The 18,457-nt window shown below is 45.5% G+C and overlaps 1 protein-coding gene across 2 annotated transcripts; it reads right to left on the reverse strand.

The window, feature by feature from the left end:
* Positions 1 to 12,914: 12,914 nt before the first annotated feature.
* Positions 12,915 to 14,458, reverse strand: LOC116423065 (heterogeneous nuclear ribonucleoproteins A2/B1-like). 2 transcript variants are annotated; one of them, XM_031964103.1, is made up of 2 exons: positions 13,640 to 14,458; positions 12,915 to 13,519 (listed from the first exon to the last, which is right to left on the reverse strand). In XM_031964103.1, the coding sequence occupies exons 1-2, from the start codon at positions 14,424 to 14,426 to the stop codon at positions 13,335 to 13,337; spliced, it is 972 nt and encodes a 323-aa protein (XP_031819963.1). In that variant the 5' UTR covers positions 14,427 to 14,458; the 3' UTR covers positions 12,915 to 13,334. The 2 variants fall into 2 exon arrangements, with proteins under 2 accessions (XP_031819963.1, XP_031819962.1); XM_031964102.1 differs by having other exon boundaries at positions 12,915 to 14,458.
* Between the last annotated feature and the right edge of the window lie 3,999 nt (positions 14,459 to 18,457).

Genomic DNA, 18,457 nt, shown 5'->3' on the forward strand with positions numbered 1-18,457 from the left:
GGAGCCGCCGCACTGGAAGGAAGGGCGGGAAGGGCCGCGCTTTCCCCCCAGCCGGCCCCTCCCCCAGCCCCGAGTTCCTCTGACCCCTTGAGGCGTGTGTCCCGCCCTGCTGTGACCCGCACAGCACCGACGGGCCCGCGGCGGTTGCAAGGAGGAGCCGGGGCTGCTGATACTTCCCGGAGCCGTTTATTGGGAGAAACCCAGGGCTCCTAGACCTTAAACCACGTTGCTCCGAAAGGCATTGGGGGTGACCTGCCCAGGCTTTCGCTTTCTCGAAGGCTCCAGCTCTGAAGCGCTGCGGGTCTCCAGGGTCTCGGGGCCAGGACTTTGTGTTCTCACGATTTCGAGCTTAAGCGCGCTCCTGATAACTCTTAGCAGGGGAACATTTCCAGTCACCGAAGTTCCAAGCTTCCTGGGAGTTCCCTGCCCTGCCCCGCCCCCCGCTGATCCCCGCTCCCCTAGGCAGCCCCTTCCCCTGAGCCCCCTCTGACCGTGGGGGGGTCCCGCCCGCACCCCCGTGCGGCTCCTCCTCCAGGCCTCCGAGCCTCCCGTGACAGCCTGAGCTGTTTGCCTGCGGGTGTGTCCCCTGTCCCTCGCACCCCAGCCCTCCCCCTCCGGCTCTGAGCTTTCTCTGACCCCCCCCCCCCGTTATGTGGGGGTGTCTGTCTGTGCCCCCCCCCCCCCCCCCGGGACCACTAGGCGGAGCCAAGGCTGCCCAGAGGCGGTGCCGGGCCCTGCGCTGCGGGGGCTCCTCCGAGCGGGCCCAGCCCGGTGCGGCCGCGCTCTGGGCAGGTGCAGGCCCGGGAGGCGGGGGGCGGACTTGGGACTGCAGAGCTTTTCCTCAGGGGTCCCGGAGGCCGGGCCCCGGAAGCTGTTCAGGGGTGTCCGACTTCAGAAGCGGGAGGGAGGCCGGCGGGGATGGGGAGAGACTTGAGGCCCGCGGGCGGCCACTGCGGTAGTTCTGGGGGAGAAGGTTGGTCAGAGAAGGGTCCCCGCGGGGCGCCGCAGGGGGGTGGCGGCCCGGAGGGCAGAGAAGCTCTGCTTGGGGCTCGGGGAGCTCGGGGTGCTCACAGCACATCCCGTTGGAGGTGGGTTATATTCTTGGGTCGGCCCCCAAAGCCGGGTCGTGGAGATGAGTCTGAGACCCCTGCTGTGAAACAGGCTGAAGCCCCCAGGTCAGAGCGAGCCCCCTTTTCTCGGGGAGGCCCCGCTTTCTCCTCCTGCCTCGGACGCTCCTCCCTGGTTTCCTTGGTTAGCTCTTCACGTAACCGTGAGTCTCCGTCCTCACCCAGCCCCCGGCCGCTGCTTGGGCGCTGCCCCGGGCACACCGAGACTCACGTCCCGGCCCCCTTGTTCGGCAAACCCCGGGCCGCAGCTTGGGCCCTCGGGGGGATTGTACGCGGCGGTCTCAGCAAGGGGAGGGGAAGGGGGGGGGCAGAACTTTCTCCAGTGGGAGGTTCCCGAGCCCGTTTGCAGCCTCAGGGAAGGGGATGAGGGTGGGAGCCCCTGCTAGAGAAGATGAGCGGGCGGAGCAGAGGTTGCTTCTCTTTCTCCCCACTCCCGTGTTCTCTCCCCTCTCCCTTCCTGAATTTCTCCCTCTTAGGTTTCCTGTCCTGCTTCTGGCCCGGAGCTACACTAGTAGAACCGCATTGGAGTCCTGAGGGCCACCGCCCGCCTGATAGCGGGGAGACCAGGCTTGGCTCCTGACAAGTGCTCCCGTCTCCGCCCCAGACACCAAGTTCGCTGGCTTGTGGATGAGCGGGAGGTGATTGTTTCTGATGTGTTGGATCTAGGACTCTCTGGGCTAATATTTATTTTGCCTGATTGTTTTATTCATGGTCTAAAATGTCTCTTCTGGCTCATCTCTTTCCTGCCTGACCACTCCTTAGTCCTACATCACGCCCCCTAAGCGCGGCTGTTCTTCGAGGCTCTGGACCCCTTGTCTCCTGTTGTGTTCTCTCTCTGGAACCTTCTCAGCTCCTCTGGATTTAACTGTGGTTTGCAGATGACTCCCAGAGCTATAGAGGGGGACATGTCTGTGTTCCCCTATGCGTGTGTATGTCTGAGCACGTAAATATAGACACAGATGGATATTTGCCTTTGAGTCCCAACTGAAATCTCACCCACAGGAAGCCTTGCCCAACTCCTCTTCATTCTAGTACCTTCCCACTGGCCATTATTTCCTATTTATTCCATCTGTCCCTTGTTTGTAGATACACTAGACTGTGACCTGGGGACAGGGGCTGCCTTTGACCACTTTTTGTAACCCTGTCACTTAGCACGCTGCCCGGCACACTTGGAATCACTTGGGCAGTTCAGCTGGACGAAGGACCTCAGTGTCTGCACCCTATCTTGCCAGGAGATCTTCAGAATCATCCTAAGACAATTCACAGATTTACTATCATACCCTCTTCGGGGCTTGAGGCTTAGCCATCAAAAAGGAAGCCCTTTGTGGGCGGGTGGCATAAATGTTTTACATTTATCCTTTGCTCTCCTTTGTGCACGTAATTGTTCTATGGCTACATCCAGGCAGGCGTCAGGCTTATCTTCCATTTTCCATCTTCTCTGCTGAAGACCCAATTTTTGTGGACCTTTCAGACTCACAAGACGGCCTCCAAGACTGGAAATGCTCAGGATTACTGGACATCCCAGATGATCAGAGAAATGCAAAACAGAAGAGGCAGCTGGCTCTGAAACTCAGCTCTAACTGCTTTAGTCGGCCTCTGTGCATAGGCTGCTGTGAGCTCGAGCTGCCCTGGACAGGGGGCTATCCTTTCCCCACTTCTCAGGGGAAAGAATAATAATATTATTATTATAAATAATTATTTGCCATAAGTCCTGGGGAGGCTTCAGTCTCTTGGCCCCTGCCCCTCATGAGGAAGGACCAAAAGTCCACTTGAAGTATACTGCATCATCCCAAAGGCCAATCCATTCAGCTTTGATTCCTAGATGTCCCCAGAAGCTGCTTGAGGAGCTTGAGCCAAATCAAGTGGGTTAGGACCACTTTCATATATACTCCAAAGACCCTGCTCTGCATTTGAGTCATGTGTTTTTAATCACATTAGAGAAGGGCCTTTCTAAGGCTATGCTGTTTATTCTTTCTAACAGAACTGAAGGCAAAGTGCTTTGCGTTTTAAATCGTGTGTTAATAATGATTATGGAACATAAACTCCTAGAGAGCATCCAGAGCCACTAAATCTTACCCTCTTCTCCCTTATAACTTTTGGTAATTAATCCAATAATGAATCCACCTGACCTATCTGCTTTATTCTATTCTCCAGGGCAGGCTTGTTCCAAGAAAATTTCTCTTTAGAAGGCAAAAGAAGGAATACTGATCTTTTCTGATCCCAGATGGCAGCCTCTGCTCTATCATGTCTACTTCCCAAAGAGTTCTAACTTCCCTTTTTAAATCTTCCTGTAATTCTTTTAAAAAGCTGCTGAAATGCTCAGGAGATTTTTTTGGTCATCCAACTTTGTGGGTCCATTTGCTCCTGCTTTATCCCTTTCTTTTACTTCGACTCGTTTTCCCACAGAATTTCAAATTCTTTTTTGTTTATTCATTACTTTGCTCTTTCTCTTGGTTTTGGCAAAGGCGATCCATTTTTCCTTTACCATTTACTTTATTTGATTAATTTCCTGCTATTTAAAGGTATTGACTGCAGCTGGATTTCGGTCCTTTCTCACAACCTTTATGATTGTAGACATCCCCTTCGGGTCGAATTCCCTCATGGATTCACATGGGAGTTCACATTTGTCACATATAGGGTTTGTCTCCACTGTGAGTTCTTCCATGTTTAATACGGCAACACCTCTTGTAAATGCCTTCAACACAGATTTTATAGTTTGAAGATTTCTCTCCCATGCAAACTCTCCAATGCTGTTAGGGATGAGCTGCCGTTGAAGATCTTCCCTCACGGCTTACATTGCTAAGGCTTCTCCTTTGTAAACTCTCTTGATGATGAGTGAGAGAAGAGTTGCAGCTTCAGCATTCCTGGGTTTTTGTTTTCTTTTGTTTTGAACGGACTTGCCCAAGGTCACAAATTTGAATTCATGTGCTCCTGAGTCAGGACCTGTGCTCTAGCACTTCACCACATAGCTGCCCCTCCAATGGTTTTTGTTTGTTTTTACAATTTTTAGAGTTTCTCCCTGAGTGAGAAGAAGGTTTGGATGGCTCACTGAAGGCTACCTTCTTCACAATCATAGGACTTTCTGATAAAGGGAAAGGTGTTTGTGAGAGATTCCCACATTCATTGTAATTCATAGAATTACAATGGAATTAATTCATGGAATCTTGGTGCTGTTGATGTAGCTTCTCATGAAGCTGTTCCATTCATGGCTGCCTTATTTGGTGGAGAGTATTTTATGGAGCACACTCAGTGGACTGGAAGCTGCTTTATGGCCAAAGCATTTCCTTGGAGTTTTCCTTGGGAAAAAAATCCCATTTGTTTCCATAACCAGATCTCTGGAACAGGACCCTCCTCTAATGGAGAATATGCCATCTTGGTATTCTCCTAACTCCTCAGATGATCCTCCTCTTTCTTGATTTGGGGTAAGTCCAGGTTCTCATGTCTCATGTGCCTGACTGAAAAAAATTGGAAATGAAATAAACTTGAATCCAAGTCGTCATAATTATAAATCCCCCCAGCACCCCCCCAACCCCCGATAATGCAACTTTAGGCTCTGTTGCAGGAGGCAAAGTCTCCAGAGTTGGGGGAGTGATAGACCTGCTGTAAGGCTTTGCTCTGGGTCAAAGGACAATTGCAGTATGAGGTTCCATTGTGGACAATCAAGGATAGGAAGGACATTAATCAACTCAGTGTCCAAAGCAGGGAAATCAGGATGGGGGAACAGCCTTTTTAGGTTTTGCCTTTTTTTGTTCCCCACCACAGCAGGCACAAGTGCAGAAGATGAACTCAAGGACAATTAATGAAGGAAAAAGAAAGAAAGATGAACGTAGGACCTCTAAGAGAATAAGATTAGAAATCCCAGGAGAAGGAAATAGCAGACCACTATTGCAGTATCTTGGCCAAGAAAAGCCCATGGACAGTGTCCATGGGATGAGCTAAGACTGAAACATGGAACCCAGTACAAGTCTTAAAGCTCAGTAGAGGCTTAAGACTTGAAAGGAAAACTAAGAACAACAAAGACTTTTTCAAAGCTGCGCAGAGAAAATGATAATGATCAAAGGAAGGGTTAGGTCTAGAACAGTGAAAATGAACAAAGTTGACAAGGTGAGCTGGTCAGCTCCTATTTTGTTTCCATTTCCTCTATCAAAAAGAAGGGTTTTTAAATTGAAAGAGATTGAACAAAAATGGCAGATATCCTTAGAGGGAAGCTTCAAAGTGTCCAAGTTCCAATGCCCAAAGGAACTGCATGTGATTATTGAGCCACTGCCAGTCACCTCTGACAGCTCTAGGATGACAGGAAAGACATCTGGGGGAGAAGAAAGCTAAGTGCTCAGTTTTTCAAAAAGGGGAAGTGAATGGCATCTATTGATTTTGATTTCTAGCAAAATTCCAGAACCTATTAATAGGTTATTGGGTTATTATGATTATTAATGAATACCTAGAGAAGAAAATAGCCATGGTCAAAAGCCAGCATGGCTTCAACAAGAACAGGTCCTGCATTTGGAAGAGTGTTCAAATCCCCCCCAAAAAATAAATAAATAAAAAGAATGAAAAAAGGGTAGAAAAAGGGGTAGCATCTCAGCCCTTCAAACTGTATCAGAAAGGAATAATGATCAAAATATAAAATTTTAAAAAATAGAAAAAAACCAGTGAAACAGACTAGCTAATTTAATTGACCATACATTTACCTATGTGTTTCTGCATAAACCATTTAACCTGTTTGCTTCAGTTCTTCATTTATAAAATGGGGATGCACTGGAGAAAGAAATGGTGATCACTCCAGTAATCTTTGCCAAAGAAAATCCCATGGATGATGTCCATGGAGTCACATAGAATCCGACACAATGGAATGACTGAACAACATGCAAGCTTTTGAGTTAGGTAGAAGCACAAAAAGCAACAGCACAGAATTAAATGCAAAGTAATTTCTAGAGGCAGGTTGTGTCCCTCTTTCTCCACCACAGTGAAACAGTGATAATAGACCTAGAAAACTATGTAATTTCTACATAAAGTGCCATTCCTTTAGGATTGGATACAGAATATCATCACTGGTCCATATGGGAAGACACTAAATGTCAGAGAGTCGACAAGCATTTATTAAGCATCTGTTGTGTGCCAAGTCCCGTGCCAAGTGCCAGGGATATGAAGAAAAGCAAAACCAGTCCTTACTCTCAAGGAACTCCCCATCTAATGATTTATACCCTGAGAATCTCTCCAATTAGTCTTACCCAAAGCTGCTAAATTGAGATTCTTAAAGTTCAAATCTAACCATGGATTCCCCTGCCTAAGAAGCTCCAGGGACTCCCTAACATCTCTGGATAAAATATTCTTCTTCCAGGATTTGAAGCCCTTCTTAATTTGGCAATCAGATCTTTTTTATTCTTTTTAAAGAAGTTCGCATTTTCCTTGTAACAGAACTACTTGGCTCCAATCTAGATTTTTGTCCTGATTACAGAGGACTATCTCACTAGATTGTGAGATCCTTGAGGGCAAGTTCTGTCTTTTCGTCTTCCCAGAACTTAGCCCAGTGTCTGGCACACATGTGGATCTCCTGATAGATCTTCAAATGACCTCTTCCCTTTGGAAATTTCTAAAGAAAATTCTCGAGGACAAGACCAACAGCCGTCTCCACCTGAAGTGCCAAAATTTCTACACTTCCTACACTTTTCTTCATGATTATGTAAAATGTTTTGCTCTTTTAGAGTCTTTGGCAATCGCAGAATGGACCTAAGATATAGCAAAATAACCTTGATGGATAGCAAATGGCTTATGTCACAGATAACAACTTTACAAAGCTTGCAGAGCCTATTTTTACCTTCTTTTAGGATAGATGAAAAAAAGAGTGTGGCCCTTGCACAAAAGACTGATATTCAAATTCTTGCTGCAGAACTGGGCAAATTGAAACATCTCAGAGAGATTTCTATCCATTGTCTTTGTCTTTCAGACCTTGTGGAGTATCTGCTTAGAGATCTACCTTACACCTTAGAGAGCCTTCAACTTTCTTACTGCTCTCTGACAGAGAAAGAGCTAACTTACATGGCCCAGAGTCACCATAGCAACCATCTCGTAAAGTTGGATCTTTCTGGCAACAGGCTAAAAGAACAACTAGATTCTTTCCTGAAACTTCCAAAGTCAGTCTCAAACTCACCGAAGTGGCTAAAATATAACAAAATGTGGGCTCAATGACGCTAACTTTTATGAAACCTCATCCTATCTATATTCCTGTACCAGCGTCTCCCATCTTGGTCTGTATGGCAATCCATTATCTAAGAGGAGTTTGATTGCTTTCTTGGAGCCATCCCCACACAAACTTCTCAACATGAAGATAATATCAGTTACAATCTTCTTGGATTGTTACAGAATAAGTAACAGTAATAAGTGTTTTATACTGTGTTCAATCTAACATTCTGGCCAATCTGGTCCCTTTGCTTTTCTTCCCAGGTGATATTCTTTGTGTCTCCGTGCCTTAGTACAGGCTGTTTCCTGGAATGTTAACCCAATACTGGATTAGAGTTAGAAAGGCTCAGATTTCATTTACTTTCGATGATTACTGACCCTGTGGTTTCAGGCAAGCCATTTAACCTGAGTCTGAGAGCGCTTTGTAACCTGCCCTCTCTTCCCTTCTAGTCTTCTTACACTTGACTCCTTAGCCCAGTGACTCTGGTCTCCTGGCTATACTACAAATAATATTCTTGATTTCTCAGCTCTGGCTATGTCTCTTGCCTGGAATACTCTCTCTCCTTCTCTCTGACCATTGACCTCCCTGGATTCCTTTAAGCCTTCCCTCCTTAATTCCAGTGCCTTCCCTGTCTTATTTCCTATTCTGTATATTCTGTATATTCGTAACTTGCTTCATATATATTTCTTTACATTTTATCTCCCCTGGTAGATTATAAGTTCCTTGAGAGAAGGACTATATTTTGCCTCTTTTTATACTTAGCACAGTGCCTGGCACATAGTAAGCACTTAATAAATGTTGATAGATTGATTTCCTTGTCTGTTAAATGAGGTCAAGATCAGACATTATGAGATTCTTGTGAAAACTAAAGAAAGTAATATTTGGAAAGAACTTTGCAAATCTCAAAGTGATAGAGAAATATGACAATTATTATCACCTCTGATTCTTAGAACTTTGAGCTTCCCCCAAAACTCTCTCCAGAACTACCTCCAAGAGATCTTTCTTGATTATAACTGTTCTTAGGGTCCTCCTCCAATTTTTTTACATTTATTTTCTATCTGTAATACATTTTAGGCAACCCCAGTAAAATGTATACTCCTTGAGAGTGACAAAAAGATAAAATATAACTATGGTTTCAGCTATTCATGTAAAAATCAATTGTGGTTCTTAAGATTATTATCTAAGATTTTATAATTATTATTATTTTCATTATTATTGTTGTTGTTATTTTTTGCCAAGGCAATTGGGGTTAAGTGATTTGCCCAGGACCACATAGCTAGGAAGTATTAAGTGTCTGAGATTAGACTTGAACTCAGAACTCAGAACTCAGGTCCTCCTGACTTCAAGGCTGGTGCTCTATCTATAGCTGCTCCTGTAGCTTTTTTTCAAATAGTCACCTCAACCATGTTGTCTTAATTCTGACAGTCTTTTCTATCAGTTATAAAAGTATTCTTTTCTTCTTTCTCATCCCAATACGACTCCCTGCCAATTGCATTTCAAATATGCACCATTTTTCCCTCAAGTGATTTCCCCTTCCTCCACCTCCACCTCTCCTGCAGATGTTTTCCTTGCCTATCCTGCCTTGTGGCAGGATGCTGCTGGTTGTTGCGTACTCTAGGTGCACTCAGAACTTTAAAAGCCCAATGTGAGTCTGAAGGAGCTGTCTGTGAGCAAGCACTTTCCTTCCCGTACAACTTTATTTGTGTTTCTTTGTGCTCCAGTCAGCAGACCCGCCTGGCAGGAGGGACTTTTCCTGGACCCTCCAGCTGATCGGGCTGAGAAATCCACCAACAGTTTGGTGTCAGAAGTGGGATGACTAGGAATCCCCAGGGAAGCAGCTGGGTTGACCACCATGCAGAACAGCTAGAGATTCTTTAATTAGGTTTTATCTAGCCAGACTACTATGCTGGCAGTTTCTCCTTATCCTGCAAAGGATGAGTCATTTCCCCTGCAATCTGTCCGAGAGGAGCCAAATTAAAGTGGGTAGAGCCCTGAATGTCTGGAAGATGCCGAGATAATATTTTCTCTGTTCCTGGCTGTTTTTACCTCCTGGCTCTCTGTATAAAAATGCTTCCTAGACTTCATAAACTGGGGCTTCCCAGCAACTGCTCCTTCTTCCCAAGAGTTGTCCTAGTGATAATAGGAAGTATTTTATCCATTTACCTCAGTCTCCTCATCTATAAAATGGGGATAATCTCACCACTTGCCTCCCAGAATTACCATTTAAAAAGGGGGGTTAGGGCCGGTGTGAACCTCATGGCTTATTGAGAGGCTCCCATTCTCAGGGGCTTGGCTTGAGTCTGAGCTTTTGCCTCAAACTTCATGTTCCTCATCTTCTTTCTCTCCCAGCGACAAAATGAGCAGACTTTCTCTAATGAGATTGTCGGCCCAGAGTGACTGAGAGAGTGCATGGCTTGGGCCTGTGTCAGACTTGGGTAAAAAAAATACACCTTTATTTATTCTTCTGGCCTCCTTTTGAATGTCAGGCTTTACATTAGGGCTGACTCTGCTTATTTCTGGAGGGGAGCTGCAAGCTCTCCCTGCCACTGGGTATTGAGTGGTGGGCTATTCCAGGCTCTCAGGCCTGTGATCTTTCAGTGCTCCCCTGGTGATCACATCTTGGACAAAGTTTGACCAACGCTCCCTGGTTTGGGTTTGGGTCTGAGCAATGGGCTTGATTGTTTGGAAGTCAAAGATATTAGCAGATAGCAAAGACCATTCTCATGGTGAATTCCACTCTGGGGAAAATCTTTATTTTTAATTCTGAAGTCAGACACCAAATAAAATGAGCATTTTCATATATGAAATAGAACAGAAAACAAGTGAGATTGTCTAGATTTCCCTTTTATGTAAGTGATCAGTTGTTCTTTTATAACCAATGTGCTGGGGATGAGTTGTCCTTGGTACTGATTCTCACACAAGATACTCTTTCTCTGGCCTCCAGACCTTTGCTCTGCTGGCAATGCACTTCTTTCTCATTTTCATTTCATAGCTCCCTGAGTTCTCCTTCATGGATCCATTCCAATGCCTTTCCCAATGCCCCCGGCTGAAAATACCTCCCTACCAATATCCTCTTGTATCTTAACTTTGTATCAACCAATCGATGGACAAGGTGTCTCCTCAACCAAGAGGGGGATAGACTCTGCTCCTCAAGGTAGGTTCTGTCTGGCTGTTCTCTTAGATTTTGAGAGCTTACTGCAGTGCCTAGACATAGATTATTAAATACAGGTTGAGTGAGTGAATTCTGTATTTTATTTGATTTTAGAAAGCAGTGGAAGTTTCCTAGGCACAATGGGGTAACTTACAGCCAGGTATCTTTGGTGAGAAGTATGGTGCTCTGTAAAGGGCTGAAACTATGAAAAGGTGTAGTTGAATCAGACAAAACCGAGCACTTACTGCTAATTATCTATTCCTGATGAGACAATGACTCTATTAGCATACGTTTGGAATGGCTCTTGTCACCATTGGTGCGGGCTCAATGTTTGATGTTAAGATAATCCTAGGCAAGGATGAGAGGGTGGGGGGATACAGGCCAGAGTCACTTGGCGGCAGGATGAGGAGGAGAAAGGTGGAGATTCTGGACTCCAGAATCAGAGGAGAGATCTTTGGCAAAACTCCTGGAAGTTTGTCTCCTTCACTCTCCCCCTAAAGACTAAGGACTTTTACTTATCCTGACTCTGGCTGATCCTGAGGCCTCCGGGGAGCTAGCTTGAACTTGACAGTGCTGTGGCCCATTTTTGTGGTTGATGCCGGTGACTTGCTGAAATCTGTGGGCACATATGTGGTTGCCATGGCTGTGATATCTCACATACCTTGTTTGACTTTGCATGTGTATCCCAAAGATTTCGCATTTCTTGTATTTTTAGTAGAAGGGAAAGAGAAAAGAGAAGGAGTGAATATCAGTAGGGTTGCCACTGAGGGGGAAAAAAAGAAAGAGGGAAGGTCATGGAAGCATTTTTTCAATGTGAAGAAAACAACAGAATGACAGCCAGAAGGAAATCTGGAGAAGCAGGACAGTTTTGGAAATAACATGTTGAATCGATCATATTTTTAAAAATTTCTTTTAAAAATATTTTATTTTCCCCAATTACATATTAAAACAATTTTTAAAATAGTTGGTTTCTTTTTAAAAAAAGTTTTAGGCTCTATATTCTCTCTCCCTCCCTTCCTCTCCTATCTTCTTTCCTGAGATAAAAACATTCTGATATAGGTTATATATGTGCAGTCATGTAAAGCATTTCCATATTAGTCATTTTGTACAAGAAGGCTCTAGAGAGAGCAACAAAGACAGAGTCAGAAAGACACAAACAGAAACAGAGAAAGACATACAGATGTTGGAATACACGGGAGCCACCTGACAGTGGCTGCTGGAGATCCAACCCAGGATGGATCTCCTCTTGTGAGAGGATGACACAAGGAGACTGAGAGGCAGTTGCTGTTCTCTGACCTCTCTCCTCTTCCCTCTGCCTCCAATTTATCTCATTCCTGTGGAGGTCTTCCTTCCAAAATTAGCCCGGTTAGTTGAAGCCTAACTCTCTGCCTGGCTCCAAGAGATCTTGCAGTTTTGTCCTTGACTTCTGCTTCTGCTTTCTTCAGCCTTCAGCCAGCTCCGACTCCTGGCTTCTCAATCTTCAGTCTGTCCCACCTGAAGAAGTCCTTCAAGCTTCAAAAGCTCCCTATATTTATGTGATCTCCCAAAGGTTAACTCCACCTTCTGGAGGGAGAGGGATTCTGGGTTATCTCCCAGAGTACTCTTTGGTCCTGAGAGAGGTGTGAATTCAGACTAAGCCAGCCCTGAATTCTCATGTGAACTTCATTGAGTACTTAGATACTTGAGCTCTCTAAAGGTGTGAACACAAGCATTGTTCAATCAGTTCCACCTAATACCTTGTTTCAAGTTCTGGCCCAAAATCAGATCAAATCAACTCCAATGTCTTCACACTTTGTAAAAGATTCCAACATCTCCTCTTTTCTTTTGATTTAGAACATAGGTGGTCATAACCTCCTTGACTTCTTAAGGAGGTGAGAACTCCAAAAAGGTGATCACGTCTTCCCTGACATCTCAGGAAGGGAGATGAAAATACCAAAGGAAATAGAAAATTAAATCAGATCAGGGGGTTTCTCGAGGGGCTCACTTGAAACAAGGTGTACATAAATCCATCAGTATGGAAGGCATTACACACAGTTACATAAGCACATAGCAATATAACACAGACTAGTAGTAATGTAACAAACATGAATTAACATGAGAATTTACACATTTAAACATTGTCCATTAGTTCATATGCCAGGAATCCAAGGATTCCTGTAAGCTTGAGGTAAACAATTTTTCATATACAACATTATACATGTCCATAAGTCCCAAAAATAGTCCAAAAGGAACCCATTGTCCATCAATATAACACAGTCTAGTAGCAATGTAACAAATAACATGAATCAACATGAGAATTTGTACAATTGTCCATAAGTCCTAGAAATAGTCCCAAAGAAATCCATTGTCCATTAATGTGCCAAGAATCCAATAATAGATTTTATTTTAACAGTCTCATTATCAGCCATACTCTTTCAGTATCAGATGTTTCTTGAACACCATGATCCTGGCTAATAGCTTTTCAAAACTTTGAGAAAAATCTTAAAAAAGAAGGTTTCACATGTCACCTGAAACTTACAAATTTAATATTATCAAAGAAGGAATGCTTCTACACTCTTACAAAGACCACTAGAAAGAAACAACAATTAAAAAGCTAAGAAACTGTCTCAAAGGCATTTTTTTTTGTGTGTGTTTTTTGTATTTTTTACAATCCTTCCTCCACAGTAAGGTAATGTTATTAAATAATCCAATCCATTCACAAAATGGCTCTCTGCATCTGCTCTGGTGTCTTCTGCCATATCACTGCATATTTATGCATGACTGAGATAAGAGTTTCCTTAACATTGTTATTTCGATAACCTGAAGCTGTTCTGTTACCTCTGGGCTCTCATCCTCTCCTATTTATACAGTGAAGCCCATGGCAAACAGGCAGAAGAGCTCAATAGCGGCTCCTCCCTCCATAACCCCCACTTCCTCCACTGCCTCCTGGACCATAGTTTCCTCCACCATATGGTCTCCCCATGTTCCTGCTACCACCAAAGTTTCCACTCTTCATTGGACCATAGTTTGAAGGTTGCTGATTATAGTTTCCAAAATCATTGTAGTTCCCACTTCCATAATTGCCTCCTCCATAGTTGTCATAACCACCTCTGTAGCCCCCACCCTGGTTGCCATAGCCAGGTCCTCCACCACCATATCCTCCTCTTCCTCCTCCATAACCAGGACTACCTCCAAAATTGCCACCTCCTGGTCCTCCTCCATATCCATTGTAACCATCTCCGAAACCACGACCACGTCTGTATCCATCAGATCCCTCTCTAAAATTGCTTCCTGGGCCTGGTCCAAAATTTCCACCACCGCCATGGGGATCCCCAAAACCAAAGTTTCCTCCTCTTCCGCTCCTAGAACTCTGAACTTCCTGCATCTCTTGTCTAGATAACGCTTTTCTTACTTCTGTGTTATGGCCATTGATGGTGTGGTATTTTTGCAATACAATTTTATCCACAGGATCATGGTCATCAAATGTAACAAAACCAAAGCCCCTTTTTTTACCAGACTGTCTATCTGTAATTATTTCAATAGTATCAATTTTCCCATATTCCTCAAAGTAATCTCTAAGGTGATGTTCCTCAGTGTCTTCTTTAATTCCACCAACAAACAGTTTCTTCACAGTAACGTGAGCACCAGGTTTTCCAGTTTCCTCTCTGGCTACCGCTCTTTTGGGCTCAACCACTCTTCCATCAATTGAATGAGGTCTTGCAGACATGGCTGCATCCACTTCAGCCATAGATGAAAATGTTACAAAACCAAATCCCCTTGATCTTTTGCTTGCAGGATCCCTCATGACCACGCAGTCTGTGAGTTTCCCCCATTGTTCATAGTAGTTTCTCAAACTTTCTTCTGTCGTTTCAAAGCTTAGGCGTCCAATAAACAGTTTACGGAACTGTTCCTTTTCTCTCTCCATGGGGGAGTCGGTCGCCTCAGGCCGGGGCCCCGCAGCCGAGCAAGATGAGAGGGATCTCTGCAGCATGGCAGCCCCTCACCGGCCAGAATGTGATGGTTTTCAGTCCCTGTTCGGGCGCCAAAATGTGGAGGTCTTCCTTCCAAAATTAGCCCAGTTAGTTGAAGCCTAACTCTCTGCCTGGCTCCAAGAGATCTTGCAGTTTTGTCCTTGACTTCTGCTTCTGCTTTCTTCAGCCTTCAGCCAGCTCCGACTCCTGGCTTCTCAATCTTCAGTCTGTCCCACCTGAAGAAGTCCTTCAAGCTTCAAAAGCTCCCTATATTTATGTGATCTCCCAAAGGTTAAACTCCACCTTCGGGAGAGAGAGGGATTCTGGGTTATCTCCCAGAGTACTCTTTGGTCCTGAGAGAGGTGTGAATTCAGATTAAGCCAGCCCTGAATTCTCATGTGAACTCCATTGAGTACTTAGATACTTGAGCTCTCTAAAGGTGTGAACACAAGCATTGTTCAATCAGTTCCACCTAATACCTTGTTTCAAGTTCTGGCCCAAAATCAGATCAAATCAACTCCAATGTCTTCACACTTTGTAAAGAAATGTCTTAACAATTTGTAAAAGATTCCAACACATTCCCAGTCCCCAACACCTGTGACAGCAAAGGCTGCCTTGCAACTCCTTCAGATGCTGTGATCCTCTGCTATGGAGGCTCTCAGGGAATTGACCTGTCCCTTAACAGTCAGAGACTGAGATAGAGACAAAGAGATAGAGATGGAGAGGCAGAGGCAGTACACTTGAGAGACCACCAGCTCTTTTTTGGGCAGGAGGGGAGCCTGTTTCCTCGGGAGCCCTTTGGCCAGAGCCGGGAGACAGAAGAACACTGGATCGGGGAGCGTGTGGGCAGGAGGGGCCCGCTTGTGGCATTTGGTCTTTGTTTGTGGGGAGTCACTGCATTTATTGAGGAGTGTCACGAGGTCAGAGAAGATCACTTTGGCAAATGAATGGAGGATAGATTGGAGTGGGGAGAAAACGAGGTAAGCAGACCCTCCCTCTCCCAATAGGACATTCCAACAGAGTGTGATGTCCCTGCTCCTTGTGGCTCCCCCTTATCCCCTTCTCTGGCTGAACTTGTCCCATGTCTGCGCCCTCCCCTCCCCTCCCAAAGCTGAAGGTCCTGGGGGGCAGGGTCCCTTTTATGAAACTAGATCTGAAAAGAAGAGGTGGAAAGCGGAAGTGGAGGAGGGAGAGTGTCTTGGTCCAGGCAGGAGCAGGAGCAGGAGCTGGGGCTGGGGCAGGGGCAGGGGAGATGGAAGGCCCTGTGGGAGGAACAGAAAGGCCAGAGCAGTGTGCTGGGGGCAGGAAGGGGAGGGCTCTCTAACCCTGTAGGGATCATATTTTGACTAGAGGCAATAGTGAGCCATTGAGGTTCACAGAGTCAGTCAGATTTCTCGTTTGGCCCGCAACACTCCTGGGAGCACCTAATGTAATTGGGAAATGCTGAACGGAGAAATAAAAATAAAACATGGCTGATTCTCTCAAGCCAAGACAAGCAGCCCGCGGGTGTCCCCATATACACATTTGTGGCCTCGGTTCTACCTGTTTGCTATCACTAGGTGGAGGTAATGCTGGTCAGAACTGTGCTGAAGGAGAATCATTTGACGGTTGTGCAGAAGGTGCATCAGAGGGGAGGAAGACGAGGGAGGGAGACCCCAGCCAGGTGTGGGGTGGTGAGGGTGGCTCATGAACTAGAATGTTAGAGCCTTAAGGGCAGTCTTGCCCTTGTCCTTGTATCCGCAGCATACGGCACAGCCCTGTACACAGGAGGTGCTGAATAGGTGCCTGTTGACTGCTCACTGACTCCAAGGCCAGCCATCTGGCACTCACACTAGCCCAATGGCTAGGACGTATTTTTAAAAGCATCAATAAATCTGTTTTTTTTTAACAACCAGTCAAGCTCATCTTACTTCCCTTTGGGGCACTGCAGGAGCAGGGAAGTAGTGTGTCCGGTTCCTGGAGATTCCAGGAGGGCATCCACAGAGTCTCTCCAGCTGTTCTCCCAGAGGTGATGGACAGAAGTGGCTGAGAGCTCATCCGGGCCCAGGTGGTCTCAGCACGGTTCCCCTGCCCCACAACCTCAGAACCACAAGAAGTGAATGAAAGCTGAAGCAAGAAGAGAAGACAGAAAGATTTCCGCACAAGGAAAACCTGAAATGACTGCGGAGAGCTGAAGTGCTTGGAGCTCACTGCTCATGGTCAGCTCTGAGAAGCCAGAGTGATCTCCCCAGCCCAGCTTTGGAGGTCAGTGCAGGAAGAATGTGTCTCACCAGCAAGACAGAACCAAGGGATGCCTTGTAAAAACCCTCTAGTGGAACAAAAACACAAAAGCCAAGTGGTAGATTAATGGCCATAAGTGTTAGAATTCTTACAAGGTGCTAAGTCAGTGGAATTGATAGAGACAATGGTTGTTTAGCAGTACTTAGTACTTATAAGCACTTTTAGTACTAATTAGTACCTTTAAGAGAGCATTTATAAGCTAGGAGCCTCAACCAGGATGTACTTTGGGAAATTCAGAGCCAGGATTCAGTTGAGGAGATTCACAAGTTGGGCAGAACAAAGGAAAACAGAGAAAAGGTGGCAGGCTGTCCTATGGAGAACATTGAAACCAAAATCCGGAAGGCCTCCAGAAAAGCTAGCTGAGCCCCAAGTGAAGGAGATAAAATTTTGAAGGAAACAATAAAGGAGCTGGACTTTAACTCCTGGCTGCATTTGAGGTGATCATTACTCTGAACTGAAAGGAAGGCTACCCCCAGAAGCCCCCCAAGAAACCTGCTCCCAAAGAACATTATATTTTAGAGAAGAACACTACACATATGGAAAATTAATGGCCACTGGTAACTAGAGAAATGCCAAGTAAATGAAGTTCTGCTGCACACCGATCAAATTGGCATTAGTCTTAGAAAAGCAAATTGACAAAGGCTGGAGGAGCTAGGAGACAGCAGGGGCCAATTTAATGCATCATTGGTAGAGTTGTGAACTGGTCCAGCCCTTCTGGAGAACAGCTTGGAACTGTGCCCAAAAAGCTATGAAAGCTACCAGGTCTATTTCCCAAAGACAAAAGGGTCCAAATGGACAAGGATGGTTATAGATCTTTTGGTGGTGGCAAGGAATTGGAAATTGAATTGCCCATCAGTTGGGGAACGATGAACAAGTCGTGGTATATAATTGGAATGGAATATTATTGTGCCATAAGAAATTAGAAACTTGGGAAGCCCTGTTTGAATTGATACAGAGTGAAGTGAGCAGAGTTACAATACTGGAAATACAATACAAACTGTAAATCTGGAAGGATTTAGTAACTGATCAACACGATGACCAGCCACAGTCCTAGAGGACTCATGACGAAACATCCTTCTCATGAAGGATGAGGGGTTCGGAGTACAGACTGAGACTCAGATAAGGGAGGGATTTTGCCTTGCTTGAATCTGTAACAGGTGATTTGTTTCTTTTGCATTCTTAGTGAGAGGAGGGAGACAGAGAGAAGGTAACTCTCCTTATGGGTGAAGGTGAATGCCCTGCCCTGTGTGAAAAGCAGGGTGGGGTAGGTGAGAAGTGAGAGCTTCTGGCCAGTCCCCTTCTGGACCCTTCAGGGACACAACAAGCTTATGGTCCTGTCTTGTTATGTGCTTCTGGTTTCAAGAGAGAAGATGGAAGAGGCTGGCCTCATTACAGGGAACTGAAGGAAAAGAATTGGGAAGAAGTCGACATGAGAAGAGCCAGTTCATCCCTGTCCCCACTTTGCTGCTCTAGAGTCTTCTTGGAGTTCCCCTGGGGTGAGATCCGGGACCTTCTCTCTTGGTGGAAGGATGGGCTCCTTCGCTTTGTGGTCTGATCTGTGATGAGGTCGTGGGTCACTAGGTGGAGTTGGCAGAGAAAGCCTGAAGTACTGATAAGATTACTCCCAGAGGCAACTGGGGAAGGGCATTGAGGGGGACCAGCTGAACCTTACAGTCCCACCCCTGGGGGGTCTTGGGTAACCCTACATTACTTGTCCAGTCAGAAAGCCAAGCTGTGATGTCAAGCAACCAAGGTTAAACTTCCCCTCTAA

This window comes from Sarcophilus harrisii, chromosome 3, assembly GCF_902635505.1.
Source record: "Sarcophilus harrisii chromosome 3, mSarHar1.11, whole genome shotgun sequence".
NCBI classification, from domain to species: Eukaryota; Metazoa; Chordata; class Mammalia; order Dasyuromorphia; family Dasyuridae; genus Sarcophilus; species Sarcophilus harrisii.

Coding starts and splice junctions, on each gene's coding strand:
- LOC116423065 (XM_031964102.1), bottom strand. CDS start 14,426: ATGCTGCAGAGATCCCTCTCATCTTGCTCGGCTGCGGGGCCCCGGCCT.